The sequence below is a fragment of the Canis lupus genome, chromosome 24 (genome assembly GCF_048164855.1).
Source record: "Canis lupus baileyi chromosome 24, mCanLup2.hap1, whole genome shotgun sequence".
Classification (NCBI taxonomy): Eukaryota; Metazoa; Chordata; class Mammalia; order Carnivora; family Canidae; genus Canis; species Canis lupus.
Window position 1 is genome coordinate 16,325,001 of NC_132861.1, and position 24,088 is coordinate 16,349,088.

At 41.3% G+C, this 24,088-nt stretch overlaps 1 protein-coding gene across 4 annotated transcripts in view; it reads left to right on the forward strand.

Annotated features, from left to right (window-relative positions):
* Positions 1 to 24,088, forward strand: part of SPATA13 (spermatogenesis associated 13) — a 143,959-nt gene that overhangs the window by 72,185 nt on the left and 47,686 nt on the right. For 2 of the 4 annotated variants that reach the window (XR_012016294.1, XM_072795762.1), the window contains exons 3-4: positions 13,680 to 14,045; positions 15,786 to 15,930. Coding sequence is in view for 3 of the 4 variants with exons in the window: in XM_072795762.1 (XP_072651863.1) it covers positions 13,680 to 14,045; positions 15,786 to 15,930 (511 nt within the window). In the remaining variant the exon portion in view is untranslated. Of the gene's footprint in view, positions 1 to 10,076; positions 10,212 to 13,679; positions 14,046 to 15,785; positions 15,931 to 24,088 lie in introns of those variants that run through there. The other 2 variants (XM_072795765.1, XM_072795764.1) reach the window with 2 other exon arrangements.

Genomic DNA, 24,088 nt, shown 5'->3' on the forward strand with positions numbered 1-24,088 from the left:
TACTTTGCTCATTTATAAATGGCTTATGCTCAATTTTTAGTTAAATTTTGAGTAATGTGAGGTAAATAATTTCATCCAGTTATTTTACCTTCATTTGTTGAACAGTCCACAGTTTCTACATTACAGAGAATATAAATTTCCATACCTCATTGGATTCTCAATTTTCTCTGACATAGAAGCCCTAGAACCTGAATCATAGAAATTGCAATTACAGTTGGAAAGATAATTTGAAAATATATTATATGTGCTTTTAAAAATATTTTTGTAATGGCAGCCCAGGTGGCTCAGTGGTTTAGCGCCGCCTTCAGCCCAGGGCATGATCCTGGAGACCCGGGATCGAGTCCCACGTCGGGCTTCCTGTATGGAGCCTGCTTCTCCCTCTGCCTGTGTCTCTGCCTCTCTGTGTCTCTCGTGAATAAATAAATAAAATTTTTAAAAAAAATATTTTTGTAATGAAGTTAACATTTTGTTACAAGGACATTTGTTATATCAGTATATTCCAAAAGTATTAGCAACCCTAGGGTGGATATTTGTTCACCATCACCCCACTTAGGGTGTTGTAAAGAGAATTAATATGCTTTCCATGCTTTCTATTAGTTGTCCTTGTGCTAGTTTATGTTTAGTTTCTCCTAAGGTGTTTTTTGTTTATTTTTCTTTTTGCAGGGGAAGAACTGAAGAGAAAAAGATCTCTGGCAAAAATATTAAGTCAGGGGCCCCTGGGTGGCTCAATCAGTTAAACGTCTGCCTTTGGTTCAGGTCATGATCTCAAGGTCCTGGAATTGAGGCTGCATTGGGTTCTCTGTTCAGCGGAGAGTATGCTTCTCCCTCTGTGCCCCTGCCCCACTCCTGTGAGTGCAGTCTCGTAGATAGATGATAGATAGATAGATAGATAGATAGATAGATAGATAGATAAAATCTTTAAAAAAAAAGAAATATTATTAAGTTGTAAAATGCAGGTCATGAGCCTAAATGTGAAAAAAAAACCCACCAAGATTTTAATTAATTAATTAATTAATTATTCATACATACATACATACATACATACTATGAACTGGGGGAGCAGCAGAGGAGGAGGGAGAGAGAATCTCAAGCAGACTCTGTGCCAAGTGCAGAGCCGGATATGGAGCTCAATCTCATGACCCTGAGATCATGACCTGAGCCAAAATCAACAGTTGGATGCCTAACTGACTGAGTCACCCAGGTGCTCCTAGTAGCTTTTATTTTAACAATCAAGTCAACATTTTCTGTCTTTTTAAAAGAAATTTCCATGGAATGTTTCAAAAATATTTCTGATTGGATGTTTAATATCTGACAGGCTACTGAACTTTATAAATTTAAAAAGCCACTTCTAAAATTATTTTGTAAAAATGTAAAATCTAAAGAATAGTGTAGTATACATATAATTATGTAATCCTTGAACTTTATAAAGTGGCTCATTTCTAGAACAGTTTTTCTGTAGTGAAATATCAAGTAGGATTTTCCCACTTAAAAAAAAGGGGGACAGGTGCCTGGGTGACTCAGTGGGTTAAGTGACAGGCTCTTGATTTCTGCTTAATTCCTTCTAGGAATTAAGTTCCTAGGCTCTTGTAGATGTTAAGTATCCTGTTTTTTAGGTTTGCGCATTTCTCTTCCAGATCTACCCGTTAACTCTTGATTTAGAGAAAGACAGTTATTCCTGAAAAAGTTAAAGGTAACCTGTAATCCTATTTTTCTCTTCAAACTCTATATCAATTGGATATGAATTTTTACAGAATACAAACAAAAATTCCTTTTGGCAAAATAGTGAAATGAAACCTTTTCAAGCAGAAATAGTAGAATGAAGAATTTGGCCCAAAATCTGTTGAGAAGAGTTGCCTGGCTGGCTCAGTCAGTGGAGCATATGACTCTTATTTCTGGGGTTATGAGTTCAAGCCCCACATTGGTTATAGAGATTACTTAATTTTTTTTTTAATCTAAAAAAAACCATGTTGAGGATTGTCAGTACATCAGTTGCTCCACCCACTCCCAGAAACTGGAATTTTACCAACTCATTTGGAACTCTGAAGATGTAATTGTCTCTTAAAAATAAATGCATCAGAAAAAAATAAAAATAAAAATACAAGTACCAGTAGTAACCTCTCAAATTTGTATGACACTTTTGCAGCTAATAAAAGTCCTTCACATAATATTGTTGCATTTGATTCTGGCAGCCACCCTGTGAAGTAGGCCAGCATTGTTGTATTTGCTTTAAAAGGTGGGTAAACTGAGGCTTAGAAAGGTTGCAGGACCCTCCTCCAGCTGCTGAGTGGCAACTGGGCCCAGAGCTGGTCTTAGAATGGGGAAGAAGGCCCAGAAACACCACCTGCATGACAGCTGACACGTAGACTTCAGTTCTAGCCATTTGCTGGTTTCCTGATCTTTGGTGGAATCTCATAATCTTTTTCTCTCTCTCTTTCTCTCTCTCTTTCTCTTCTTTCTTTCTTTCTTTCTTTCTTTCTTTCTTTCTTTCTTTCTTTCTTTCCTCTTTCTTTTTGTCATAGCCTTTCTTATCTTTAAAACGGAAGTGTAAATATCTGCTGCAGAGGGTGTTCTAATTAATGGCAAATGCTGGCATCATAGTCCTTTGATAAATTTCCTTTCTATTTTCTCTTTTGACTCCAAGACTCATGTTCTTTCCACTGAGCATGGGCCACTTCCTGACACTGCTGGTCTTTCCCAAATCAGATTCCTTCCTCTTGATTCTTTTATGTGGTTTTTTGGCTACTTGGGATGGGCTCAGCAGCTCAACAAAGGGGCATCAGTCCCTTTTCTGACAACTTCTTTTGGTAGTTTCCTTGATGACACAAGAGTGAAGAAAGCCCCTTGGACAGTAGGACTGGTGTGACTCCAGGTCCCTAGTGTGGCATTTCTTCTAGATCAGCACCCACAGGTGGAGAGGTAGGCATGGAGCCTTAAATATGGTTTGTGACGAAGGTCAGTCATTACAGCCTCATTCTCTCATGTATGGTATGAATTTTTACCTATTACAGCAAGCTTCTGTTGTACACTTCGCTTTATGTTTTTACTCCTTTTGTGATGTAAATTATTCATCTCAATTCTTTCACTGCCAGGCTTTGAATTAAACATTTTCAAGATATTTTGCTTGAGTGCATGTTCTCATACCCCTCAGAAATAAAGAAAGGAACACCACTGGTGCTGTCTGTAGGTCTTGCCTTACGTGACAGTCTTATACAGACAGATTGGGCTACCTTTTTTTTTTTTAGAATTTGTTTATTTTAGAGAGAGTGTGTGTGCAGGTGGAGGAGGAGGGAAGAGAGAGGGAAAGCAGACTCCGTGCTTAGCAGGGAGCCCAACGCCGGGCTCCATCTCTGATCTCACGATCTTAGGATTGCTGGGATCACAACCTGAGCCAAAACCAAGAGTTGGACCCTCAACTGACTGCATTATCTAGGGGCCCCAGGCTGAGCCACTCTTGATGGAAGCATTCTTGGTGAACAGCAGCTTTAATTTAGGGTCAGTGTTTTCTTGATAGGTTCATTTGCCGGACCCTTGTAAGTTTCAAGGAGAGTGACACAGTCTGTTGTCAGTGATTGCTGCTGGAAGAAAGAAAATCCTCATGAAGTCACTACTTTCTCTGACTCTTCTGGGTTCTTTTTTCCAGCTTCCCATCACTATGCTCTCTTTGTTCATTGCTTCTTCATCTTACCCCTTTCTCCTGCCAATACAGTAATGCTTCAAACTTAAACTGAAATATAGAAAAGAGATTTTTTTAGAGGTTCTAAATCTTTCTGTTTACATTCTGTTGCCAGCAGTGGACACTTACTTGTTGGAATATATTCCATTACCATGTACTTCACATATCTGAAACTTCAGAACAGGGTTATTAATAATAAGGGAAGGAAAATTGCAGCTAGTCTGTTTTCAGGGTGGGCTATATTCAAGTAGCTTATGAAAGAGACAGGAATGGATGGTTGTGTCCTGATCTAAAACATGGGTATTAATTTTAAAATATTTAGTTATAATAAGCAATAACTTAAATCAAGCTCATTTTTACAAAATCATCCATAAATATAGGGAGGGAACAGCTTCCTTGCCACCTACAACGGTCCATTGATTTGCTCATTTGTCTATCCACCAACTTAGCCATTCATCTCTTTCCACATGTGTCAAGCATTTTTAATTCCCTATTTCTCAGGCTCCAGTATAGACTATGAGGACACTACCATAGTATTGGGAGTTTGGAAAGAATAGTAGTAGCTGCCTTTGTGTGATGCTGAGTCAAATAAATGCTATGTAAACATTGTGGTGGTTTTAATAGAGTCACAGAAAGGACCAAAGAGCTCAGAGCCCAGGGGAGTTTAAGAAGTTTTTCTACAGCAATATTTCAAATGAGTTTTGAAGGATAAATTTTATAGATTGACAAAAGCAAAAAGATAGTCCTAGAGAGAGCAACATTTACTTCATTTGCAATTACATAAAGTAAATATGTGGTAAATGGTGAATCATTCGATATGGGCTGGAGAATAATTGTATCTGAAGACAGAGCTGGAGAGATCTTGGATAAGATTTTGAATGACCTTGGGCTTGTTCTATCTAGGTAATGGCCATCTAGAATTAGATGCGTGTTTCAGTAGTATAGAGTAGGTTGGTAACAGAAACAAACTGGGTAACTGTTGGAATACTTCCTTAAGAAACAATGGAGCAGAGTCCTCCTGAGATTGAATGATTGACAGAACATGGTGATTGGGTGGCTTTGGCTTGTGAAGGTCGGGAACAAATCGAGAATACCAAATGTGGGATATATTGGATGTCCTTCACTAATATGAAAAATAGTTTGGGAAGAGAGATGATTCATGAAGTTGCCATTCTGCATTCTAATCCAGAAACCCTTAGTTTTCTTGATTCTAAAGGCACTTGGAGCCATTGATTTGAGTGTTTGTGTGCTGTCATCCATGACTTGAAATGCTTGTGATTCCTCGAGCAGACACCTCTGTCTTCTTCTAGTAGAGAATCAACTGGTACTTCCTTCTCTGCTGCCCATTCTTCTTTCCCCTCTCCTCCTAATTAATTCCTTCTACCTTCTTTGTACAACGAAGGTCAAAACAGCATTAAGAAAAAAACCTTTGCTCTTCAAAAGGGTTCAGAAAGACAGTGGATTTTTGATATATTCAAATCTAAAACATGGTTCATGATTGTAGAATATTTAGTTATCCTCAATAAACTTGGAAAAGAAGAAAGTAAGTTCATTTTTATAAAATAACGCTTTTTATAAATTGAAGAAAGTTTAAGTAGACCTCTGGTACTCGTCATCATGTGTTTCAGAGATAAAATACATATTAAAATGTCGAGATAGAATTGTTATATACATTTATTTTATAATATGGTTTTTCTTTTTTTATTTTTTTAAAGATTTTCTTTATTTATTCATGAGAGAGACACAAAGAGAGAGAGGCAGAGACACAGGCAGAAGGAGAAGCAGGCTCCACGCAGGGAGCCTGACGTGGGACTCGATCCTGGGTCTCCAGGGTCACACCCTGGGCTAAAAGCAGGCGCCAAACCGCTGAGCCACCCAGGCTGCCCATATAATGGTTTTTATTTTTATTTATTTTATCTTATTTATTTATTTATTTATTTATTTATTATTTATTTTTATATAATGGTTTTTAAATGTGTCTTTACTCTTAATAAGTCTAGGCATAAACTGCAACCTACAATTCTGTTATTTTCTCTGCTTGTGTGCCAAAACTACGATTGTGTTGCTGTTGATTTGGAGATGGTAGGATGGTTTGGGTTTGTTTTTTTTGTTTGTTTGTTTTTTTTTGTTTGTTTGTTTGTTTTTTTAGATAAACCCCCAAAATGGAATTCCCCTAAGTGATTATTATGAAGGCCAGGGGAGGAAAGCTCATCACTGGCCCTGTGTTTGCCCAGGGTCAGTGGTAACCCTCCTCCCACAATGTAAGGGAGATGGGTTGGGAGCACAGGGCATAGTCAGGGGGGCCAGGATGGGGTTCATCACAATCATATAGACTTCATTTCTTTATTTTAAATAAGTGAGGATGAGCTCAGCTGCACCGCTTTCTCAGTACAGTGTAACAAGTCAACAGTGTTGAAAATGTTCATAGTTATTTAAGTGCCTTTTTATGTTTATAGAACTGGGCTAAGAGTGTTGAGTTAAATTGTATTCTCCATGAACTTCAAATATTTGCATTTTTAAAAAATTAACTATTCTGCTTATAAAACAAATGGTAGGTTCACTAAGTATATTTTATCATCAGTTTTACACATACAAGGGCAATTGAAGTCCACTATACTCCCCTTTTACTTCAAGAGCCTCAAGCATGAATACATGTTTAAATATTTTTCATACTCTGTCATATTTTTTTTAGCAAATGGCCTATCTATTCCCTGAACCCCAAGGACAAGGTCATAGCTTTCCAGATCATAATAGTTCCTTTTCTTCTCTCTTTTCCTTTAATTTTTAAGAGTTACATCAAAATTACCAGTGTGTGTATAATCTCATTTGATAATAATCAGAACAGGTTTTGGTTAGTCATTTGCTATCAGAATTTCAACAATCCCTAAGGTTCTTAGAAGTTGAAACTTTGTATCTTTAAGATGTAGTATGTTGGTAAGCATGTCACCCAGCATTAGTATGTACTGCTGCCTCTAGCCATGGAAGGAAACCATCAGTAAATGGGTTTCCATTTCTCTTCTGTTTCTCGTAGAGACCTGGGCTAAGTCCAAATCTGGGGTCTGATAAGGGGGAGCGACAAGTTTATGATGGTGTCTGTCCCTTCTGAGGGTGGTCCTTGAACTAGAATGGAGCAAGGTTGAACATGCATGATTTCCTAAGGTGGCTGTTAGTTAAGTGAGGGGTGTTTGGCCATTTACTTAGTTCAGACCAAGTCAGAGGCTCCCTTTCTCTTCTTGCTTGGACAATTTTAGAAGTACCCCCACCTAACTATTTATTCCGTCACTAGCTTAAGTGTGGTAGGAGAAGGCGTGTGAACCCCTGGAAAGTTAGGAGGAGGGAGAATTAGAATGGTTGGGTGGTAGGCGGTCCACTTCTGGAATGCCTCTCCTTGTGCCACTGAAGTTTCCACACACAGACACACACACACACCATCAAGGTGTATAAAAGAAAAGGCAGCTTTGGAGAAAGAAAAATGATTCCACCCACTTGTTCTAAAAATTAAAGATAAGAAACCAAACATGATTCAGTAAGTTAAACAAAACCAACTGTATTTGCAGTTCCATATGTGACCAGTGGAAGGGAAAAGTTCCGCTCTGGCAGTGGCACCTAGAGCAAGAGGGAAGGTGAGATATGATGCGGAACGGGGGAGGAAGCAGCAGAGAGGAAGAGCCGGGGAAGATGTACATACATATGCCTACACCCATGAGTGAGGACCCACAAACAGCCCAGAGAATTCACCAAAGGGGAAGCATAAACCGGAAGTGGAGAGATGTAAAAGAGATAAGCAGGCAGAGGCTCTTTGTGGAGCAACGTGTTGAGGTCTAGTATTTGTGGAAGTTGCTGCTCTGGCTTTTTGCAATAAACCATATTGCCTTTTTCTTTTGTACATCTACAAATGGGGGACATCATGTCTGGTGCTGCCCTTTCAAAGATGAAATTAAGTACCTGATCTCTCTCATATTCTCTTTAATTAAATCCATTGCCTTCTCATGACTAGGTTCTCATCTCCAAAATGGGTGTAATAATGCCTTCTTTACATACCTGAAAATATGATTTTAGGTAGATTATAAATGCAGGTTGATGACAATTTAAGATTTCTAAGTAACTAAGAGTATCTTTTTGGTGTTAAAGTAATAAAAAAAGACAAAAATGTCATCAATGCTCAAACTTTCATCTTTCTAAATATATAAACATTTTCTTGTTCTTACTTTTAACTCCTTAAAATGTAGTAGTTGATCTGGGATCTTATGAATTCCCTCCCTCACTTAAAATTCTAGGACATGTATTTATGATCCACCCCATCCCAAGTACTTTACAATTCAGATTAAAAAAAAAAAAAAACACTTAAAAAAAGGGCTTAGGTCTTTTTGATTATGACACATTAATTTTCATTAAAGGGAAATCAGTTAGAGACATATAGCTTTAAATAGTGAGGTGCATTTTTTAAGCTTTATAATGTGTAAGGCCTAAAATTTCATTTTTCTAGAGTTGGAGCACAGAACTGGTACCATAGACTAGTCTTAAGTGAAGCTGTCTACTGGGAGTTTTGAACTTCCACTCATCTGAGGATTGTGTCAACAGAAATGGATGAGTGGGACTTTATTTTACCTTGTAGGTAAAAGGTAGCATTTCCTTTGATTATGAATGTAGGCAACAAGCCAGAGCAGTTTTATCAACACCTGTGATTTTGTCACCCATAGAAGTCACAGATCTTTTTTACATTTTACAATAGTTTTTGCTGGTATCTTAAAATCTCTTATATTTATCAGTGCTTCAAAAGAATTAGCAATAGGTCTAGGTTCCACTAGATGCATGTTCCACTAGACCTATTGATAGTCTTCTCAATTTATGTGTTTTATATATATTGTTGTTTCAGTTCTTTTAATATTTTGATCATAATCTGATTATAATTTTATCTATTTTATGTATTTAAGATAGTGATTTGGAGAAGGGGTCGAGTCGCTAGCTTTCCCCAACTGGCAAGAGTACCTACAGAGCCTCTCTTCCTGTGATTTCCTTCCCCCACCCCCACCCAAGCAGCTCTACAGCTAAAGGCAGGAGGACCTACCAGATTTCATCTTCTTTCTGTAAAAGTGTATGCCAAGGATGCAGGCCTGCAGAGCGGAAGGGACAGAGATTTTGAAATCAGACAGACCGAGTTATTAGGCGGGACTCTTTCTTTCAGCTCTCCTAACAGGAGCAAGTAATTGCCCTAGTGTCTAAGTGGGTAAAATGTCATGAATAGTTAGCTACTTCCCACGGTGATGGTGAGGATTAGGTAGGGTATCCCGTGCCTGCTACCTGCTGTAGTTCTGGCACATACGGACATTCAGAAGCCACAGCTCTGATTATTATCATTATTGCTGACCCCTTGCAACATGAGATGTTGAGATGTGTTCTTGTCTCACCTCCAGTTCTGTGACTGTACCTGAGTTCCTGATGGTGTTCAGGATGCTGAGAACCTGTGAAAGTGTGAGAGCCTTGCTTATTGTATCAGTATGCATCTTGAGAATATCTTTGGCTCATCCAGTGTAAAAGCTCTGCTTTAGTTAATTTTTTTTTCTCATCTTCCCAAAGCACCTTAATTTCCCTGCTTATAGAATTTTCTCCTGAATTACTTTGCTATATGAGTTTCCTAGGGCTACTGTAACAGATTTCCACCAACTAGGCAGCTCAAAACAGGAGGATTTACTCTCATTGTTGTAGAGGCCAGAAGTCTAGCCTCTAGCAGCACAAGCGTTTTGTGGCAGTGCTTGGGGTTTCTTGGCTTAGAGATGTACCCCTCTGATCTCTGCCTCTCCTCTCATATGACTCTTTACTTTTGTCTTTGTGTCTAAATTTCCCTCTTTTTCTAAGGACATCAGCCATTGGATTAGGACTCCCCTAATCTAGCATGACTTCATCTTAACTTGATCACATCTATAAAGACTATATTTCCAAATAAGATCATTTTCATAGGTCCTAGGGGTTAGGGCTTCAACAATACCTTTTAGAGGGGCATAATTCAAGCCATAGCTCTTGATATTTGATCCTCTATACTTTACTTAGACTAAGCTTCTGAATGGATATATGTGACATTCTGGCTTTTTGTCAAGTCTTTTTTCCTCAGTTAATAACTTACTCTCACTGTTGTTTCAAAAAATGTTTTGAAGTGTCTCACTGGAGGTAATTAGACCTATCTTGGCTTTTTACTTTGCGAAGCAAAGAAAGAAATCTTGTAGAGGAAGAAAAAAATTCAGGATTCCTGACTAGGAAAAGTACTCTAAAACTATACAGAGAAGCGAGAGTTAAAAGGGCAGCACTCCACTGCAAAGTTTGTTTACAAAAGTTTGTGACTTGGGTGTGAATTGGCCAATTAAGCTTAGAGCCCTGGACTAGGATTGTGAGAAGCGTCAGCAGACATAGCTCTGGCATGGCCACTTACACCCTCACTGTCCTGTTTTAAAGGCGAGAAAGAATATCAGAGAGCATGGATATGGTCAACTGCTTGTTCCTTCAGTGTATCTGTGGGCCACCTCTGCCTGTATCAGAGTCCCGGGTAGGTTATAACTTGTGGAGAGTGGTGGTGGTGGTGGTGGTGGTGGTGGTGGTGGTGGTGGTGGTAGGTGTTTGTAGTTCAGATATAATCACAGTCAAGCTCTGTTCCCTGGAATGAACCTCTGTCATATTTCAAAGTACATAAACTTTGCCAAAGGAAGGTTCAGTTTTAGAATATGCATCAATTCTCATTTATTTTACTAGGAATCTAAGTCTCTTCTGGCTAAGGATCACCACTGTCTTTCCTTTTTTCTCTTTTGCTAGGAGTAAAGTGGACATTTCAATTGTATATATTATTCTGTTAACTAATTTTTGCAATTCCTAGAACATTCAGTACCACTAAGAAAGGCTGTTTTCTCCTTTTGTTCTTTGGTGGGACTCTATAAATAGTTCCAGGAGAATTATAGTGGGTTCTTATGTGTACCCCCTGGTGGGAATAGTAGCTGACACTCGAGGTATGACGTGTTAAAGAAACCATCCTGTGCACGTCTCCTGCCCTCTGATTTCCTGCTTTGAGAATACCTGCCTTTATGTAGCCTCCTCACTTCCTGGAGTATGTTTTGGTCTCAGAAGGATTTCTTACCTGAACAACTAAGACAGCCTCCTGTCTTCCTACACCCATTTCCTTATTTTCCTGTCTGCATCAGCAAGGCTTTAGTGAGGCATGCTGCATGTTGCATTAAGTGCAAGAAAACAAAACAAAAAAAAACACAAAAAACAGAAAACCACCCGAAAAAACAACAAAAACAAAAAGCAACAACCCAAAGAACAACAACAAAAAGCTGCACGTAGATTTGTTACCAGTTAGACTACTGCCTGTAATTTTGTCTTGCTTCTGGTTTTCTAACACCTTGTTTCTGAACCTTCTTATCACAGGTTGATAATATAAATGGACCTATTCTTGACTGCTTAAATTGTGCCATTTGGTTTAATAATAACTTGTGTTTCATATGTAATCAAAAAATATTAATGTTTTCTTGATTTCTCGTGTTTTCCCATGGTGGTGTTAGAGAGGAGAGACTTTTCCTCCACCCTCTTAGGCTTAGTACATGGGGGTGTATAGAATTGAACTGCCAAAAGGCAGATTAGAAGAGAAAAGACAGGTTTTTATTCCTGTAAGTAAGTGGGAGTTTACAGGAAAAAGTGACTCCAGGAAGTGATAAGAATTGGGGGCATTTGTATTTCTTACTAGAGGAAGGGGAGGTGGAGAAGACTTGGGAAACCCAATAATTTAGGAAAGATAAATGGGCCTGTGGAAGAGCAGATGGGAGGTCTGATAGTTTTGTGGCAACGTCTGCTGAGGCCAGGTCTTCTCTTCTCAACTGATAAGAGTCAAATCTTCCCTCATTGGAAGAAAGAAAATCCTATCTCAAGATAGTGGATTTATGACAATTGAGTTCTTTTGGGAAGCTCTGGCTTCAGGCAAATAAGGGAGTTCAGAAGAAAAAAAAAGTCTATTCTTGAATACCTTGAGCTCAGAAGAGTTTTTATGCTATGGTGGTGTATTCTAGACCTCTCAGTGGTCACATGGTTTAAACATGAAGTTCCATGCAGTCAGAATCCACAGACAGCAAGGTAAGTGATGATTGCCAGAACTTACTTGCTTTTGAGCAGAGGTGACTTGGTACAGTGGGGAAATTTTGTGGTATCTTGGGAACAGAAATTATAAGACCCACGTTCAGTGTCTGTCTTACTGTGTGGCCGTAGGCAAGTCCCTTCCTTTCTAGAGGTTTGGTTTTCCTAATTTGAAAAATGATGGCAGTGCAGTAGAGCATCTGTAAATTCCTTTCTGCTTTCTTTGCTCTTCATCAGATTTTTCATAGTGCAGTGGATCCTTGAACAACATAGGTTTGAACTGTGCAGGTCCACTTACATGCAGATTTTTAAAAATTATTTATAAATACAGTACAATGCTGGAAATGTATTTTCCTTATGATTTTTTTGATAACATCTTTTTTTTTCTTTAGCTTATAGTATTATAAAAACATAGTTTATACTATGTATAACATACCAAATATGTGTTGATTGTTATTGGTAAGACTTCCAGCCAACAGTAGACCGTTAGTAAAGTTTGGAGGAAGCCAAAAGTTACATGCAGATTTTTGACTGTGCCAGGGGCAGCACTTCTAACTCCTGTGTTGCTTAGATGTCAACTGTGTATGATCTTAGGGACCTCCGAGGCACATGGGATTGAAAATTACAGGAACCATATTTGAGGTCTCGATTGCCACTGTTGGGCGAGCAGCATGATCTTTTGGGCCCGTCCTGGGGGCAGTGTCGGGCTGCCTGGGGCAGTTCTGCAGGCTGTCTGCAGGTCTGCCCTGCCCTGGAGAGACATCTCTTCCTGTTCTCTTCCCTGGGTTCTGGTCTGTTTTTATTTTTCATTTTATTTTTAAATAATAACCAGAGATGGGAGAAACTGGAGGTGCCCAGGCTCACAGGCATGTGTTTCCTGTAGAACTATGCAGCAGCCTTCCTCTGAACCCAGACTTTGAGGGGTATGCTGACATAGAGGTTATCTGGCAGGCAGGGCTGAATCTGGGCATGCTTATTCTACACACTGCTTTTTAAGAGCAGTAATTAACTGTGGCTGATAAGGGCTATCTCACTTATCATTGTTACAGCATTTCATCCACACAAGGACCCATTATTTATTCCCCAGTGAAGAGCTACAGAACTGAATCCTCAGACCTTAAGTAACTGGCCTGAGGTTACAAAGGTAGGTAGTGGCCCAGGCTGATTTACACAGAAGGCTGTACATTTCCAACCTCATGGTTTTTTGCTGGTACACTGCATGTCTCTGAAAACAGTATTTGAATAGTTTGAAAGTGTTGCCTAGTTTAGGACCACAGACTTGCCAGCTGTGGGATTGTCTAGTCCTGAAAGGTCAGTTGTTCCTTGTCCTGGTCACACAGCTAGTTAGTAGCCTGATCTAGTTCTTGGAATCCTAGTTCAGTGCTCTACCCAAAAGACCCAAGTCCTTGAGTGTCAGGCGCTAACAGCCCAGACTTACTTTTATTAAAGCACATCCTATTTTTAAAGATTATTGCAAGAAAATACCTTAGAGCAGCAGTGTAAGGTATTACACATTCATTTCTCCTTTTGGAGTTCTGCATTTCCCCATGCTGTTGTTATGTGTGTTTTTGGGCGACACTGTAGTTCCTTCTTTCTAGCAACTTGCAATGGAACTGATTTCCTTAATAACTTTTATCATAAGCCATCACTGGTCACCATACATCACTATTTAGATTATGGTTTTAATTCAGCCTCCAATTAAAGATGATTTGCTTATTTTAATGCACAGTGCAGTTATGTCTTCCTGTTAGACAAATAACTTTTTAAAACAAACAAGTACATCAATAAGGCCTTAAGGCAGGGCCAAAGAGGCTGGGAGGGGAGTGTATGGCTTGTTCTCTTTCAATACCTTCCTGGATCTTGGTGCTCACCTAACTTGTTCACATTTGAAAAGGTCATGACAGAGGAATCCTGGAGGCGGGGCTCATCCCGAGATGAAGAAAGGACAGAGTCTCAGAGGATCACCAGGAGGAAATGGGGTTCTGGGAGAAGATCAAGGCCCCGACCACTCTCTGACTATGGCCAGCTGGCCCACCGAAGTCTGTCTATTCCTGAAGATTCAATTGCTGTAGACCCCCAGAAAGAGGACACCTCGGAGGGGGACCACCAGCCAAACACGGCCCCCATAGTCCCTGCAGACCAGAACCCTGCCGTGGGCTGCCCCAGAGGAAGCCGGAGAAGACGCCCCATCTCTGTGATAGGCGGGGTCAGCTTCTATGGGAACAGCCAGACAGAGGAAATAGAGAGTCTTCTAGCCCAAGTAAGATCTGGTGTGCTTCTACCAAAGCAAACCAAGTCCTCCAGCTTCCTGGCCTTTGTTCTCCTCTGTAAACTAAACAGGCCACTGCTTTTCTTTCTTCTCTCTGCCTCAAGGACGACAGACTCCCAATCTTTCTTCCTGACTTTGAAAGCACGCATGAATTAAACTAACCGTCTGACGTGTGGATGCCTTTTACTAATCTTCTGTCTTTCCTGGAATCTCAAACAGTATGTGAAACTAGTTTGCTGTTTGTTCTAAATCACCTGAGATCTTAATAAGGAAAAAGTAGCAGTGCACATTTAGTGAGCTTCCTGAAAGAAGTTCTTGAAAGAGAAAGTGTCCTCCAATGTTAAAATGTAAAGATAAGAAGAAAATAAGAAATCGGTTCTTTAGGAGCTAAGGAAATCATTTTCCTACCATTTTTTAACTCTTTACATTCAAGTTGCTGCTTTGCAACTGCTTTACCAATAGATTAAAAATCTTTATCTTTTCCCCTTAGTAATTCAACAAGTACTTACAGTTACCCAAAGAACACTTTGAGTCTACAAAACATTTAAATAAAGGCCCTGTTCAGGAGGAGTGTATGCTAATGGTGAGACCCAGCCATAGTCAGGGGTTCCCAGAATAGTATATAAGTAAGTGCCCAGTTTCACTTTTTGAGCTTGCTAGCTGATATCTTAAGTGACTCAAAATATTCTCTTAAAGGGGAAAATCTATGTTAGTATTGGATTTTATATTTACATTCTCCCCGTAGAGCCCAGCCTGATGCCTTGTTTATAGGAAGTGCTCAAATACCTCTTGTTTAATAGAGTTCAATTGAATTGTATTCTTAAGATAAAAAATTAAATGGAAGAATACCGTGAACTTTTTGTGGTATTGAGATGAGCTATATGCTAGGAAATAATTCTGAACCAAAACAAACTGTAATCTGTTTTAACTTAAAACACAGTGTGGGGAAAATCGAAAGCACTTCGAAATCATTTCACTTTGGAGCATCAAGAAGGAATGTGGTATGATAACTTTATGTACTGTAAGCTCATTTAGGGAATTGGGTGGAAAATACTAAGGAAACCTAAGGAAAGCATAAACCAACTTGACCTTCGCTGTATAGAGATCGTTCACATGGGAAAATCAACAGGGTACATAGGTGATTCTAAACAGACCTGGGTAAATTCATGGAAAACCAACTCTTCTTTTAAACAAAGCTTATTTGTCATGATAGTTTAGGTAAGGAACATTTGTATTCCACAAACACATACCTAGTGCCTGCATGTGGATGTCCCTGATGGGTGTGCCAGTCGAGGCTGTCATCCAGGACTGGGTCTTTGGCACCGTGTGCTTCCCCTCGAGGCGGCTGCCGGGAGCACATCTTCTTACCCTTCTGCCTCTGCATCTGTGTGAGAAAGCCACCACTTCCTAAATCTGCTTTTCTTCTTCTTGGACACGTTGCTCTTACTAGAGTATTAGCCTTTGGTACGTTACTGACAAATAAGATGAAATGTGTGCCGTGAGGTAAGAGCTCTTGAGTCGATACTGGTTTTCTAAAATCTTGGAATAATTCATCACAACTGAGCCCCAGTGCAGCCTGAAGCTCTTGCCACGATTTGGAGAAAGTGTTTCACATGTGTGAGTGGCTTGGAGGTGACGGCGCCGACCTGCTCACTGCTGTGCGTGTGAAGAGCTTTGCAGGAGGTGCCACTTCCTGGCATCCCCTCACAGCGTTTTGCTTTCCTTTTGTAGCCGGCAGCCAGGCCTCCCGTGCCAGCTCACCAGGTGCTGCCCTACAAGGCGGTTTCGGCCCGCTTGCGGCCCTTCACCTTTTCCCAGAGCACCCCCATTGGGCTGGACCGCGTGGGACGCCGGCGGCAGATGCGAGCATCCAATGGTGAGTTTTTCAGGCCCACCCTGTTCAGGGGTCCCTTTTTAGAAACTGCTGTGGAGTCCTCTGTTGGACTGTTTTCAGTGAAACAAATGTGCCCATTCGAATGGGCACCTCTCCACTGCCTCTGGGCCCGGTTGTTATTCAGCTGGGAGTGAGGAGGGCTTGCCTCAGGGTCTGCTCATGCAGGCGTGGGGGTGTCGTCAGCCCTTCCGGGGTGGGTGCTCTGTGTCATCACAGTGACCCCACTTGAGAAGTTTGCTCCCCTCATCTGTGTATCTAAGTTCCTGTAGGTGGAGAGTTAAGAATGGAGTCCCAGGCATATGTCTGAACCTTTCTGAAGCATTTTCCGGGTGTTTGAGATTTGCAGATGCTGTTTTGAACACCAAAGAAAAGTTTGTCTAATACAGGAGTTAATATGCTGTCACAGTACTTGTCCAGTAAATGCTTGTTGATTTGAATTAATAACCGCATGTTTTCGGAATGATGTTTACATTCTTAAAAAATAAAATCTTCCCCTCTGCCAATATTCATGTCAGGACCAATCAGCTGGTCAGATAATGAATGGCATGGACCAGAGTAACAAGAGCCAACATTTATTGAGGACTTACCGTGTGGCAGACTGCCCCATGTGCTCCGATATATTAGCCTATTTGATCTTCGTTAACTACCTGCCATGTTAGATGCTATTATTCTCATTTTTTACAGATGAAAAAGCCCAGGTATATATGGGTCACCTGCCTTAGGTCACTCAGGAGGGGGCAGAAATGAGATTTGAGTCTACAAATAGAACTTCTAATACTAAGTGGTTCATTTTTAACCACTGAACTATGCTGCCTCTTGAAAGAGGTGCAGCCGACCCTAATGATTATAGCTGCAATGGCAGTTTCCTGTCTTACTTTTAGAAATGAATATCATGTGGTGAGCATGAGAGTAAGAGCTGGACATTAGGAAGCCTGGCTGCTGGCTGCAGCAGCACCACCACCTCGCTGTGTGGGCACATCCTGCGTGTGATGGTGGCAACGGAAATTGTAAGATGGGGTGAGGTTTAAACAGACTTGAAGAAAGTGGAGGGTGTCACTTGAAGAACTGAAATTCTGGGGAGGGAAGGAGGGAGGCAGGGAAAAGATGGTTCAAGGAAGGGAAAGAGAGCAAGGAGGTATGGACTCCCTGGCCAAGGAAGACATTTCTAAGGAAAGGCAAAAGGATGATGACTGGTGACCAAAAATGGGGACAAGAAGGTCTCTGATGGATTCTGACACAGAAATTGTCGAGGACCGTGTTACACTGAGTGGTGAGAGGTCAGGGAGTTGGTGAATGGTGAGGGAATGTTACCGCCCCACATGGTGTCGCCATGGTTTCTAACTCGTGTCACATGTACTGGGAGGACTCAAGGTGGGACTTGCCGGTGGAGGTTGAGGAAATCTGTGAACATCTTATGACGTTGTCAGTCTTTCAACCCAGTAGGATAGAGACCTGGGAGTCATCGCTCCCCTCCTCATGGAGTCACTAGGTCCCATTCATTGACTCTCAGGATCACCTTGCTTCTCAGTCTCCTTAACCCTTCCCCTCACAGCCACCTCATCACCTCCTTGAGGCCAAGCTTCATACACTCTCTAGTCAGAGCCACTGTTCATGTTCAACTCTTTCCCACCATTGGAATCAAGCCCCAGTTCCTTAAATGAGTTTATGGACTTTTGTGCAACCGGAGTGTCACTTTCCATCTGTTTTTCTCCCTTCTCCTGCCAGAGCTTGCCATCCAGTCTTCCTGCATCTGCTGTAGGCTTTCACACTCCCTTCGCGCTTCTCACATTGCCCCCGCTGTCTAGAACTCCCTTCTTTCCCATTGGCGTATGTCAACGTTCTTCCCATTCAGAATTCAAAACCCATTCACTTGTGTGCCCTTGGAGACAAAGTGCATTCATTGTCTTCCTTCTGCAAAGCCGCTTAGCCCCAGGCCTCATGGTCATCCATCTCTAGTGACGTTTTCAGAAAGTTATCCAAAAGGAGAAAAAAAGCTATATGCACAAGTTATTCTTCACAATATGGTGTAGGCACAAAAGTCAAAGTGAATGTCCAGTTATGGCAGACCAGTGAGTTGGGGTGTTGCATGAGCCACTACCTCAGAACAGTTGACAACATCGACAGGAAAACAGTGCAACAACATGAAAAATGACAGCTACAATTTTAAAGTGAGGGGAAAAAAAAGAAAAGAAAATCATATATATTGTATGAGTTTGCTAAGGCTGCTGTAGCAAGGTGCCACAAACCAGGTGGCTTAAATAGCAGGAATTTGTGTCTCAGCACTGAAGGCTAGGAGTCAGATGAAGACGTTGGCAGGGGTGGTTGCTCCTCTGTGCTGGCTTCTGATTGTCTCGGGTGCCTTGTGCTCTGGCATGTAGAGAAAGGCACAAAGTATTGCCTTTCTCCCTGCCTACATATTCACATGGCTTTCTCCCTGAATTAGGGCCCACTCTAATAATCTCCTCTTAATTTGATCATCTACTCAGACCTTATTTCCAAATAAGGTTACTTTGACGGTATTGAGGTTAGCATGTCAGCATCTCTATAGGGATGTAATTCAGTCTATAACATCTACCACGATTACAACAATATATGACATGTACACATGTGTTCAAAGATTTAACAGGAATGTGCAACACTGAAGACAGTGTAGTTAACATGGAAGGACTGTTGGTGATCGCTCCTCCAACCCTGTATATATACAAACAGCTGATTTCTGTACTTCCTGTACCAGTGTTTGATTTTGACTTTAACGTTCTTCTGTTGAGAAGCAACAAAAACAAACTTTGACCAGCTTAAGCCAAAAGAGAACTTATTGGAACGGTGTCAGATGTCCCCAGAGTTGTTAATTGTTGAGCTTGAACACTTGAATGGCTAGAGAACCAGTCTGGGAAGTGGATGACCTTCGGGGTTGTTCCTGGGAACCAAGGAACCACATGGAAGAAGCTGAGGGAGGATGTAGCAGGAGGGCATAGTGCCACTGCCGGGAGTAGTTGAAGGCCAACTGTTCCCTCTGTCCTTCAGTCAAGATAGACTCTTTCACTCAAGAGTCCCAGGATTGAGAAAATCAATTCTTGAAGCTTAGGTGACGTGTCTACCTCCTGGTGGCACTGGAACAGGGTGAAGGGCTGGGTGTCTCCAGAGACCCTTTGCCTTCCATTGTAGAAGGCAAGTCCATGGATTCCCTGTCACAGCGGCCGAACACAGTGGAAAGGAGGTCATTCCCCTAGAGGAAATCTGAGTAGTATTAGAAATAGAGAGTCTGGACAGGTTCTCCATTGTTCATTCATTTGTTCATATATTCAGTAACAATTGAGCACTTACTGTGTGCCAGGTGGCATCAGTGAACAGAACAAAGCCCTTAAGTCACATTCTAGTGAGGGGATAATGAATTAACAAGTGACCATATAACAGAGCAGGTGGTCCTATAAAGAAAAAATGAAGCAGGGTGGAGGGTGTCCATTTTATTTTAAAATGTCATTCTAATGTGATGCCCTATCCCATGTATAATTAAAAACCCTCTCCCTCCTTCTCTAGAAGGAGACACCCCAAAAGCTCATCAATTACTACAAACCTCTCCTGAGTCTAGGCCCTCCAGAGTAATAGCCATTTCTTTTCCAGTCCTGTCGCAATGCCTTTTCCATTTTGTATACCCAGAGGTACATGTAAGCAACATACCCTTTCGTAGTGGAAAGAGGTGGGGGAGGAAAGGAAATAGAAAATACATAAATATCATGTATACATACATGATACCACAAAAGGAAATTTCTCTCTTCTGCACCTTGTTGCAAGGCCATATGTGCTACTGACTCTGCTCATCTAGTTCCTGTATCATGCTCTGTCTTGGCTCCTGCCCAGGACCTTACCTGGTAGTGTTCTTTGCCAACTGAAGTGGCCCAGACCTTCCCTCTGTGGTGTGGAGCTATTAGCGGTCCTGCTTGCTTAGAAATGCTCTGACCTTTTTTTTAAGACTCCTCCCTTAGTCAGAAATTAGTCGATCTATAAAAATATGTGGAACACCTGCCAGGTACTGGTTTTACCATTTGGAATATAGCAGAGGATAAAGCATCACAAAGTTCACATTCTAGCACTGAAACCAATTCAGTGAGTCAGTAAATACCCTTGTCTCATCCCCTCCCTTAGTCAAGACTCAGTCAGTCTGTAAAAATGTGTGGAGCATCAACCTGAGCCTGCCAGGCACCAGTTTTACCATTTGGAAGACAGCAGAGGATAAAGCATTGCAAAGTGCACATCCTAGCATTGAAACCAGGTCCCTAAGTCAGTAAATACCCTTATCACAGGTGGTAATGAATGCTCCAGAGACAATGAACATGGGTGATGTGGTAGGGAGTGTAGGACTGGGCCCAGCAGAGGGTGACCTAGTGTCCCTAAGGAGCTGACACTGGAGTGGAGGCTTGAAAGATGAGCCAAAGATCTGAGGGAGGAGTGGTCCCAGTGGAAGGAACATCAGGTGCCCAAAGTTCGGCTGGAACTTGGTGTGTCTGAGGGTTCAGTGAGAGGGCCAGGGTGGCCAGAGTTCAGGAAACAAGGGCAGGAGCAGAGGGCGTTGCAGTCTGGCGGGGAGGCTGCGGCCGGATAAAAAGGGCATTGCAGGTCTCGGGTAGGACTTACAGTTATTCTAAGTGAAACGGGAAGCCATCGCCAGCCCGGCAGTGATAGGCACTGATTGAAGCTTTCGAGGGGAAGAACAGTTTGAGGGAGAAAAGGCAGAGGAAGGGAGACTGGCTTGGAGGTTGTTGCATAAGTCCAGTTGAGCAATGGTGGTGGCACTGACCACAAAAGACATCCGGGTCTGTCTTGGGTGCTTATTTGCCCAGTGCGTAGGGAGGTGAAAGTGGCCGCCTTGGTTCTAATCCAGTGGGGCTAGGCCTATGAATTCCAGTGGGAGTGCTTCTCTCTTGGGAGAAGAAATTCAGTTTCGACAGGGCAGAGTTACTGAATAGGAAGAAAATATTTTGCAAATATATTATTAAGTCATCATAAGCGGCGACCCCCGGGCCTGCCCTTTGTTTCTGGACACATCTGTTTTGGCTATGGGTGAACATCAACTTACCAGGCACTGGTTCACATGCACACACACCCCATCCAAGACAGCTTCACAACTTCAATCTGTGTCCCCACGCCATCTCCAGAACTTCGTGTCCATTAGGCCATGATTGTATGCTTCTGGACGATAACAGGATAAAACTTGTGGCACTTGCACGCACTGGTCTGTCCCTGTACTTCTCACACTGAGGTCCTCTGGTAGAAGCATGGTAGTATGAGGTGCCATGACAGTGTATGAGGCCTTCGGTGACATTCCGGCAGAGGTCTCACAGGTAAGGAAAACAAATCCAGATCTAGAATAAATGTCTTTCCCACTAAGAACAGATCATCTACTCCTCTATTATGAAAAGGGTCCATTGTAATCAGCTTTCCACAAGGAGCTGTCTGGTTCCTTCAAGGAACCATATCATTAACTTTGTTGAGAGGGACACCCTGTGGTTTAGCCCAGGCTTGGCATCCATTTCTGCCACCATGGCCTTTTTTTTTTTTTTTTTCTTTTTTTTCTCTCCTGAACCTACTGAGTAAGCATCAAGATGACTAGGAACAAAGATTGGCGTTTACAGAGTGGAACACAGTGTTCACACAATTATTAATCAGGCTCTTTTGCAATCAGATTCATGTGGGACACAACTGGACATTCATATGGGACAGATGATTTATCGTGCTTTGAGTGTGTTCTGGTGTATCTAATCGTACTCCTTTCCCAAACCTGTCCATTACCTATTTTGTTCTTTCAGATTACCCAAGCCATTCAGCCACGTCATTGTCCTAGCCATCTATCCACACAAGCTAAATCCCTGCTGGGACCCTCTCTCCTCTCAGTCAGAAAGGATTCAGAAGAATTATCACTTAGATTTTATTACAGGGGGTATAGTTTCTGGGGGCACAGTTACCAGATAAATACTGGAAGCACCCTTTTAAGAAAGCTGGAAGGAAGAGTTGTCACTGTGGGATACCTATCTACCCAACTGTGGGTCACCTGTCTTCTGCTTCATGAAGAATCTCTGAGTCTGGAAACTAGCTGAGATCCGGGAGCTGTGTGAGGGCCCTTGAGTTTCTGTCATGGTTTCTGTCACCAGGTTTACAGATTTCCTACTGTACGAATCAACTAATATTTCAATGCAGTTACTCATCACTTTTGTTCCTGCAGATCCTGTGATAAGTTAAGCATAGCCAGAAATCATGTGGGTCAACCATTCCAATGACTGAGCTGGCCCTGCTGCCAGTAGAAGAGCTATGCCCTTTTTCCTGTGACATATGTCCCACCTCCATGGAGGTCCTGGGCCTCATTGCAACAGAAGCATCTCTCACTGACTTCCCCAATGACTTCCCCTTGCCTAGACAGATAAGCAGTACCGTGCTCACAAAAGTTGCTGCCACTTCCATCATCTAGTTTGGGAGACAGAGCCCAGGGGATGATGAGTCCGATGGACTAGCTCCAGCCTTTATCTTCTGGTATTTGCACTTCTTCCTTCCTACGTGCCAAGAGCTGGCCTCTCCACTGCTGTAAGAGTGGGCCAGGACTTGGTCCAGATCTATAGCCCATCAAAGTGCTGGGATGATAGCCAGCTCCATGAGCCTAGGAGTTGAGTGTATGATCTCTGGTAGATGTCATCCAAATGGATAAATTTGGTTTAATCTAAATTACGTTTGGTAAATGCAGTGTTTGGATCCTGATACCAATAAATAAAAAGATCATTTTGAGATAAGTGAGGAAATTTTCACATGGACTGAGAATCCAGCAAAGGAATTCTTGTTCATTTTGTTAGTTGAGATCATGATAGTGTAGTTATTTTTAAGTCCTTAGGTGTTATGGGTACATACTAAAATATTTTTTGCATGAAACATAATACATGAGATTTGTTTTAAAATAATCCAAAAAGCTCCTGAGAAAGGTTGGAAAAAAAAAAAAGGTAAAGTATTGATAATTGTGGGTTCATCCTTTAATTTCTCTACTTTTGTGTTTGTTTGAAATTTATCTTACAAGTTTTAAAAACAGTGAAAGTATGTTTCCTCCTCCCTGGTCAGATACTCCCCAAATCTGCAAATTGAGAAATGCCCACAACTAAATTTTCCTCAAAATGTAGAAATTAGCAAATTAGTTTAAGAAATGAAGACTTACTCTTTTCCGGTGGAGGTGAGCTCTCTCCTCTCAGCACTTCACGGCAGTGTGCTCTGCTCCTGTCTACTAGCACTTCTTTCTTACTTCAGTTAGAGTACTGTCTTACCTCCTTACTAAATACCCTTACAGTCTGTGAAGGTCACATGCAGTACTCCTCAGTAATGTTTATTGATCCTATGGGTGTGGTATTGAAATAATAGAATCTGGATCAGGAATCACAATGGCACTCATAAGTGCTTCTATAAAATTCATGAATGAGAGGCTGCCAACCTATAAAAACTTTATTGCTTTGCTGGTGATGGTATTTGTGGTCCTTCTTCCTCCTTGGGTCTTGGCAAGCACATCTGCACTGCGATATCTTTTTCTCAGGGAGTTTTCTTTGCTGTCTTTTGCTTTCTTTTAATGAAGCTTTAGTCTTACATCCAAGGCAACGTATTATGTCACAGCCTACTTGCCCATATTTACTTTGGATTCCAGCCTTACGTCCTTCCTTACTAGTGTGTATTGATCAGAAGTCAAATTTGATCACTTTCTAAAATTCTTCTTGTCATGTCTACTCATCCTTATCTTTCTACTCATCTCACCCATCGAGTTCGGATTAGCTTGCTCATGTGACATAAACCCAATGATTATCTTAACCAAAAAGGAAACATTTCCCAGAAAGGAAAACATTCAATTTCCTGAGCTATTACATTTCTGTGGAATCTTTATGGGTTACAAGCAAGGAACTAAAGCATGACATTGAAAATCAGATTTGGGAATGCCACTTTAAAAAATATGTTATATTTTTAAAAGCCTTTTCATTAACCATTAAATACTATATTAGAGTATTTTTAATAATGCCATTTAACAGAGGAGAGGAAACAGGATTAGGTAATCATTAAATATAAAAAAGAAGAAAATGGTTTTCTAAGGAGATACAAAGTTGACAAATTAACTTGGTTAGATTTG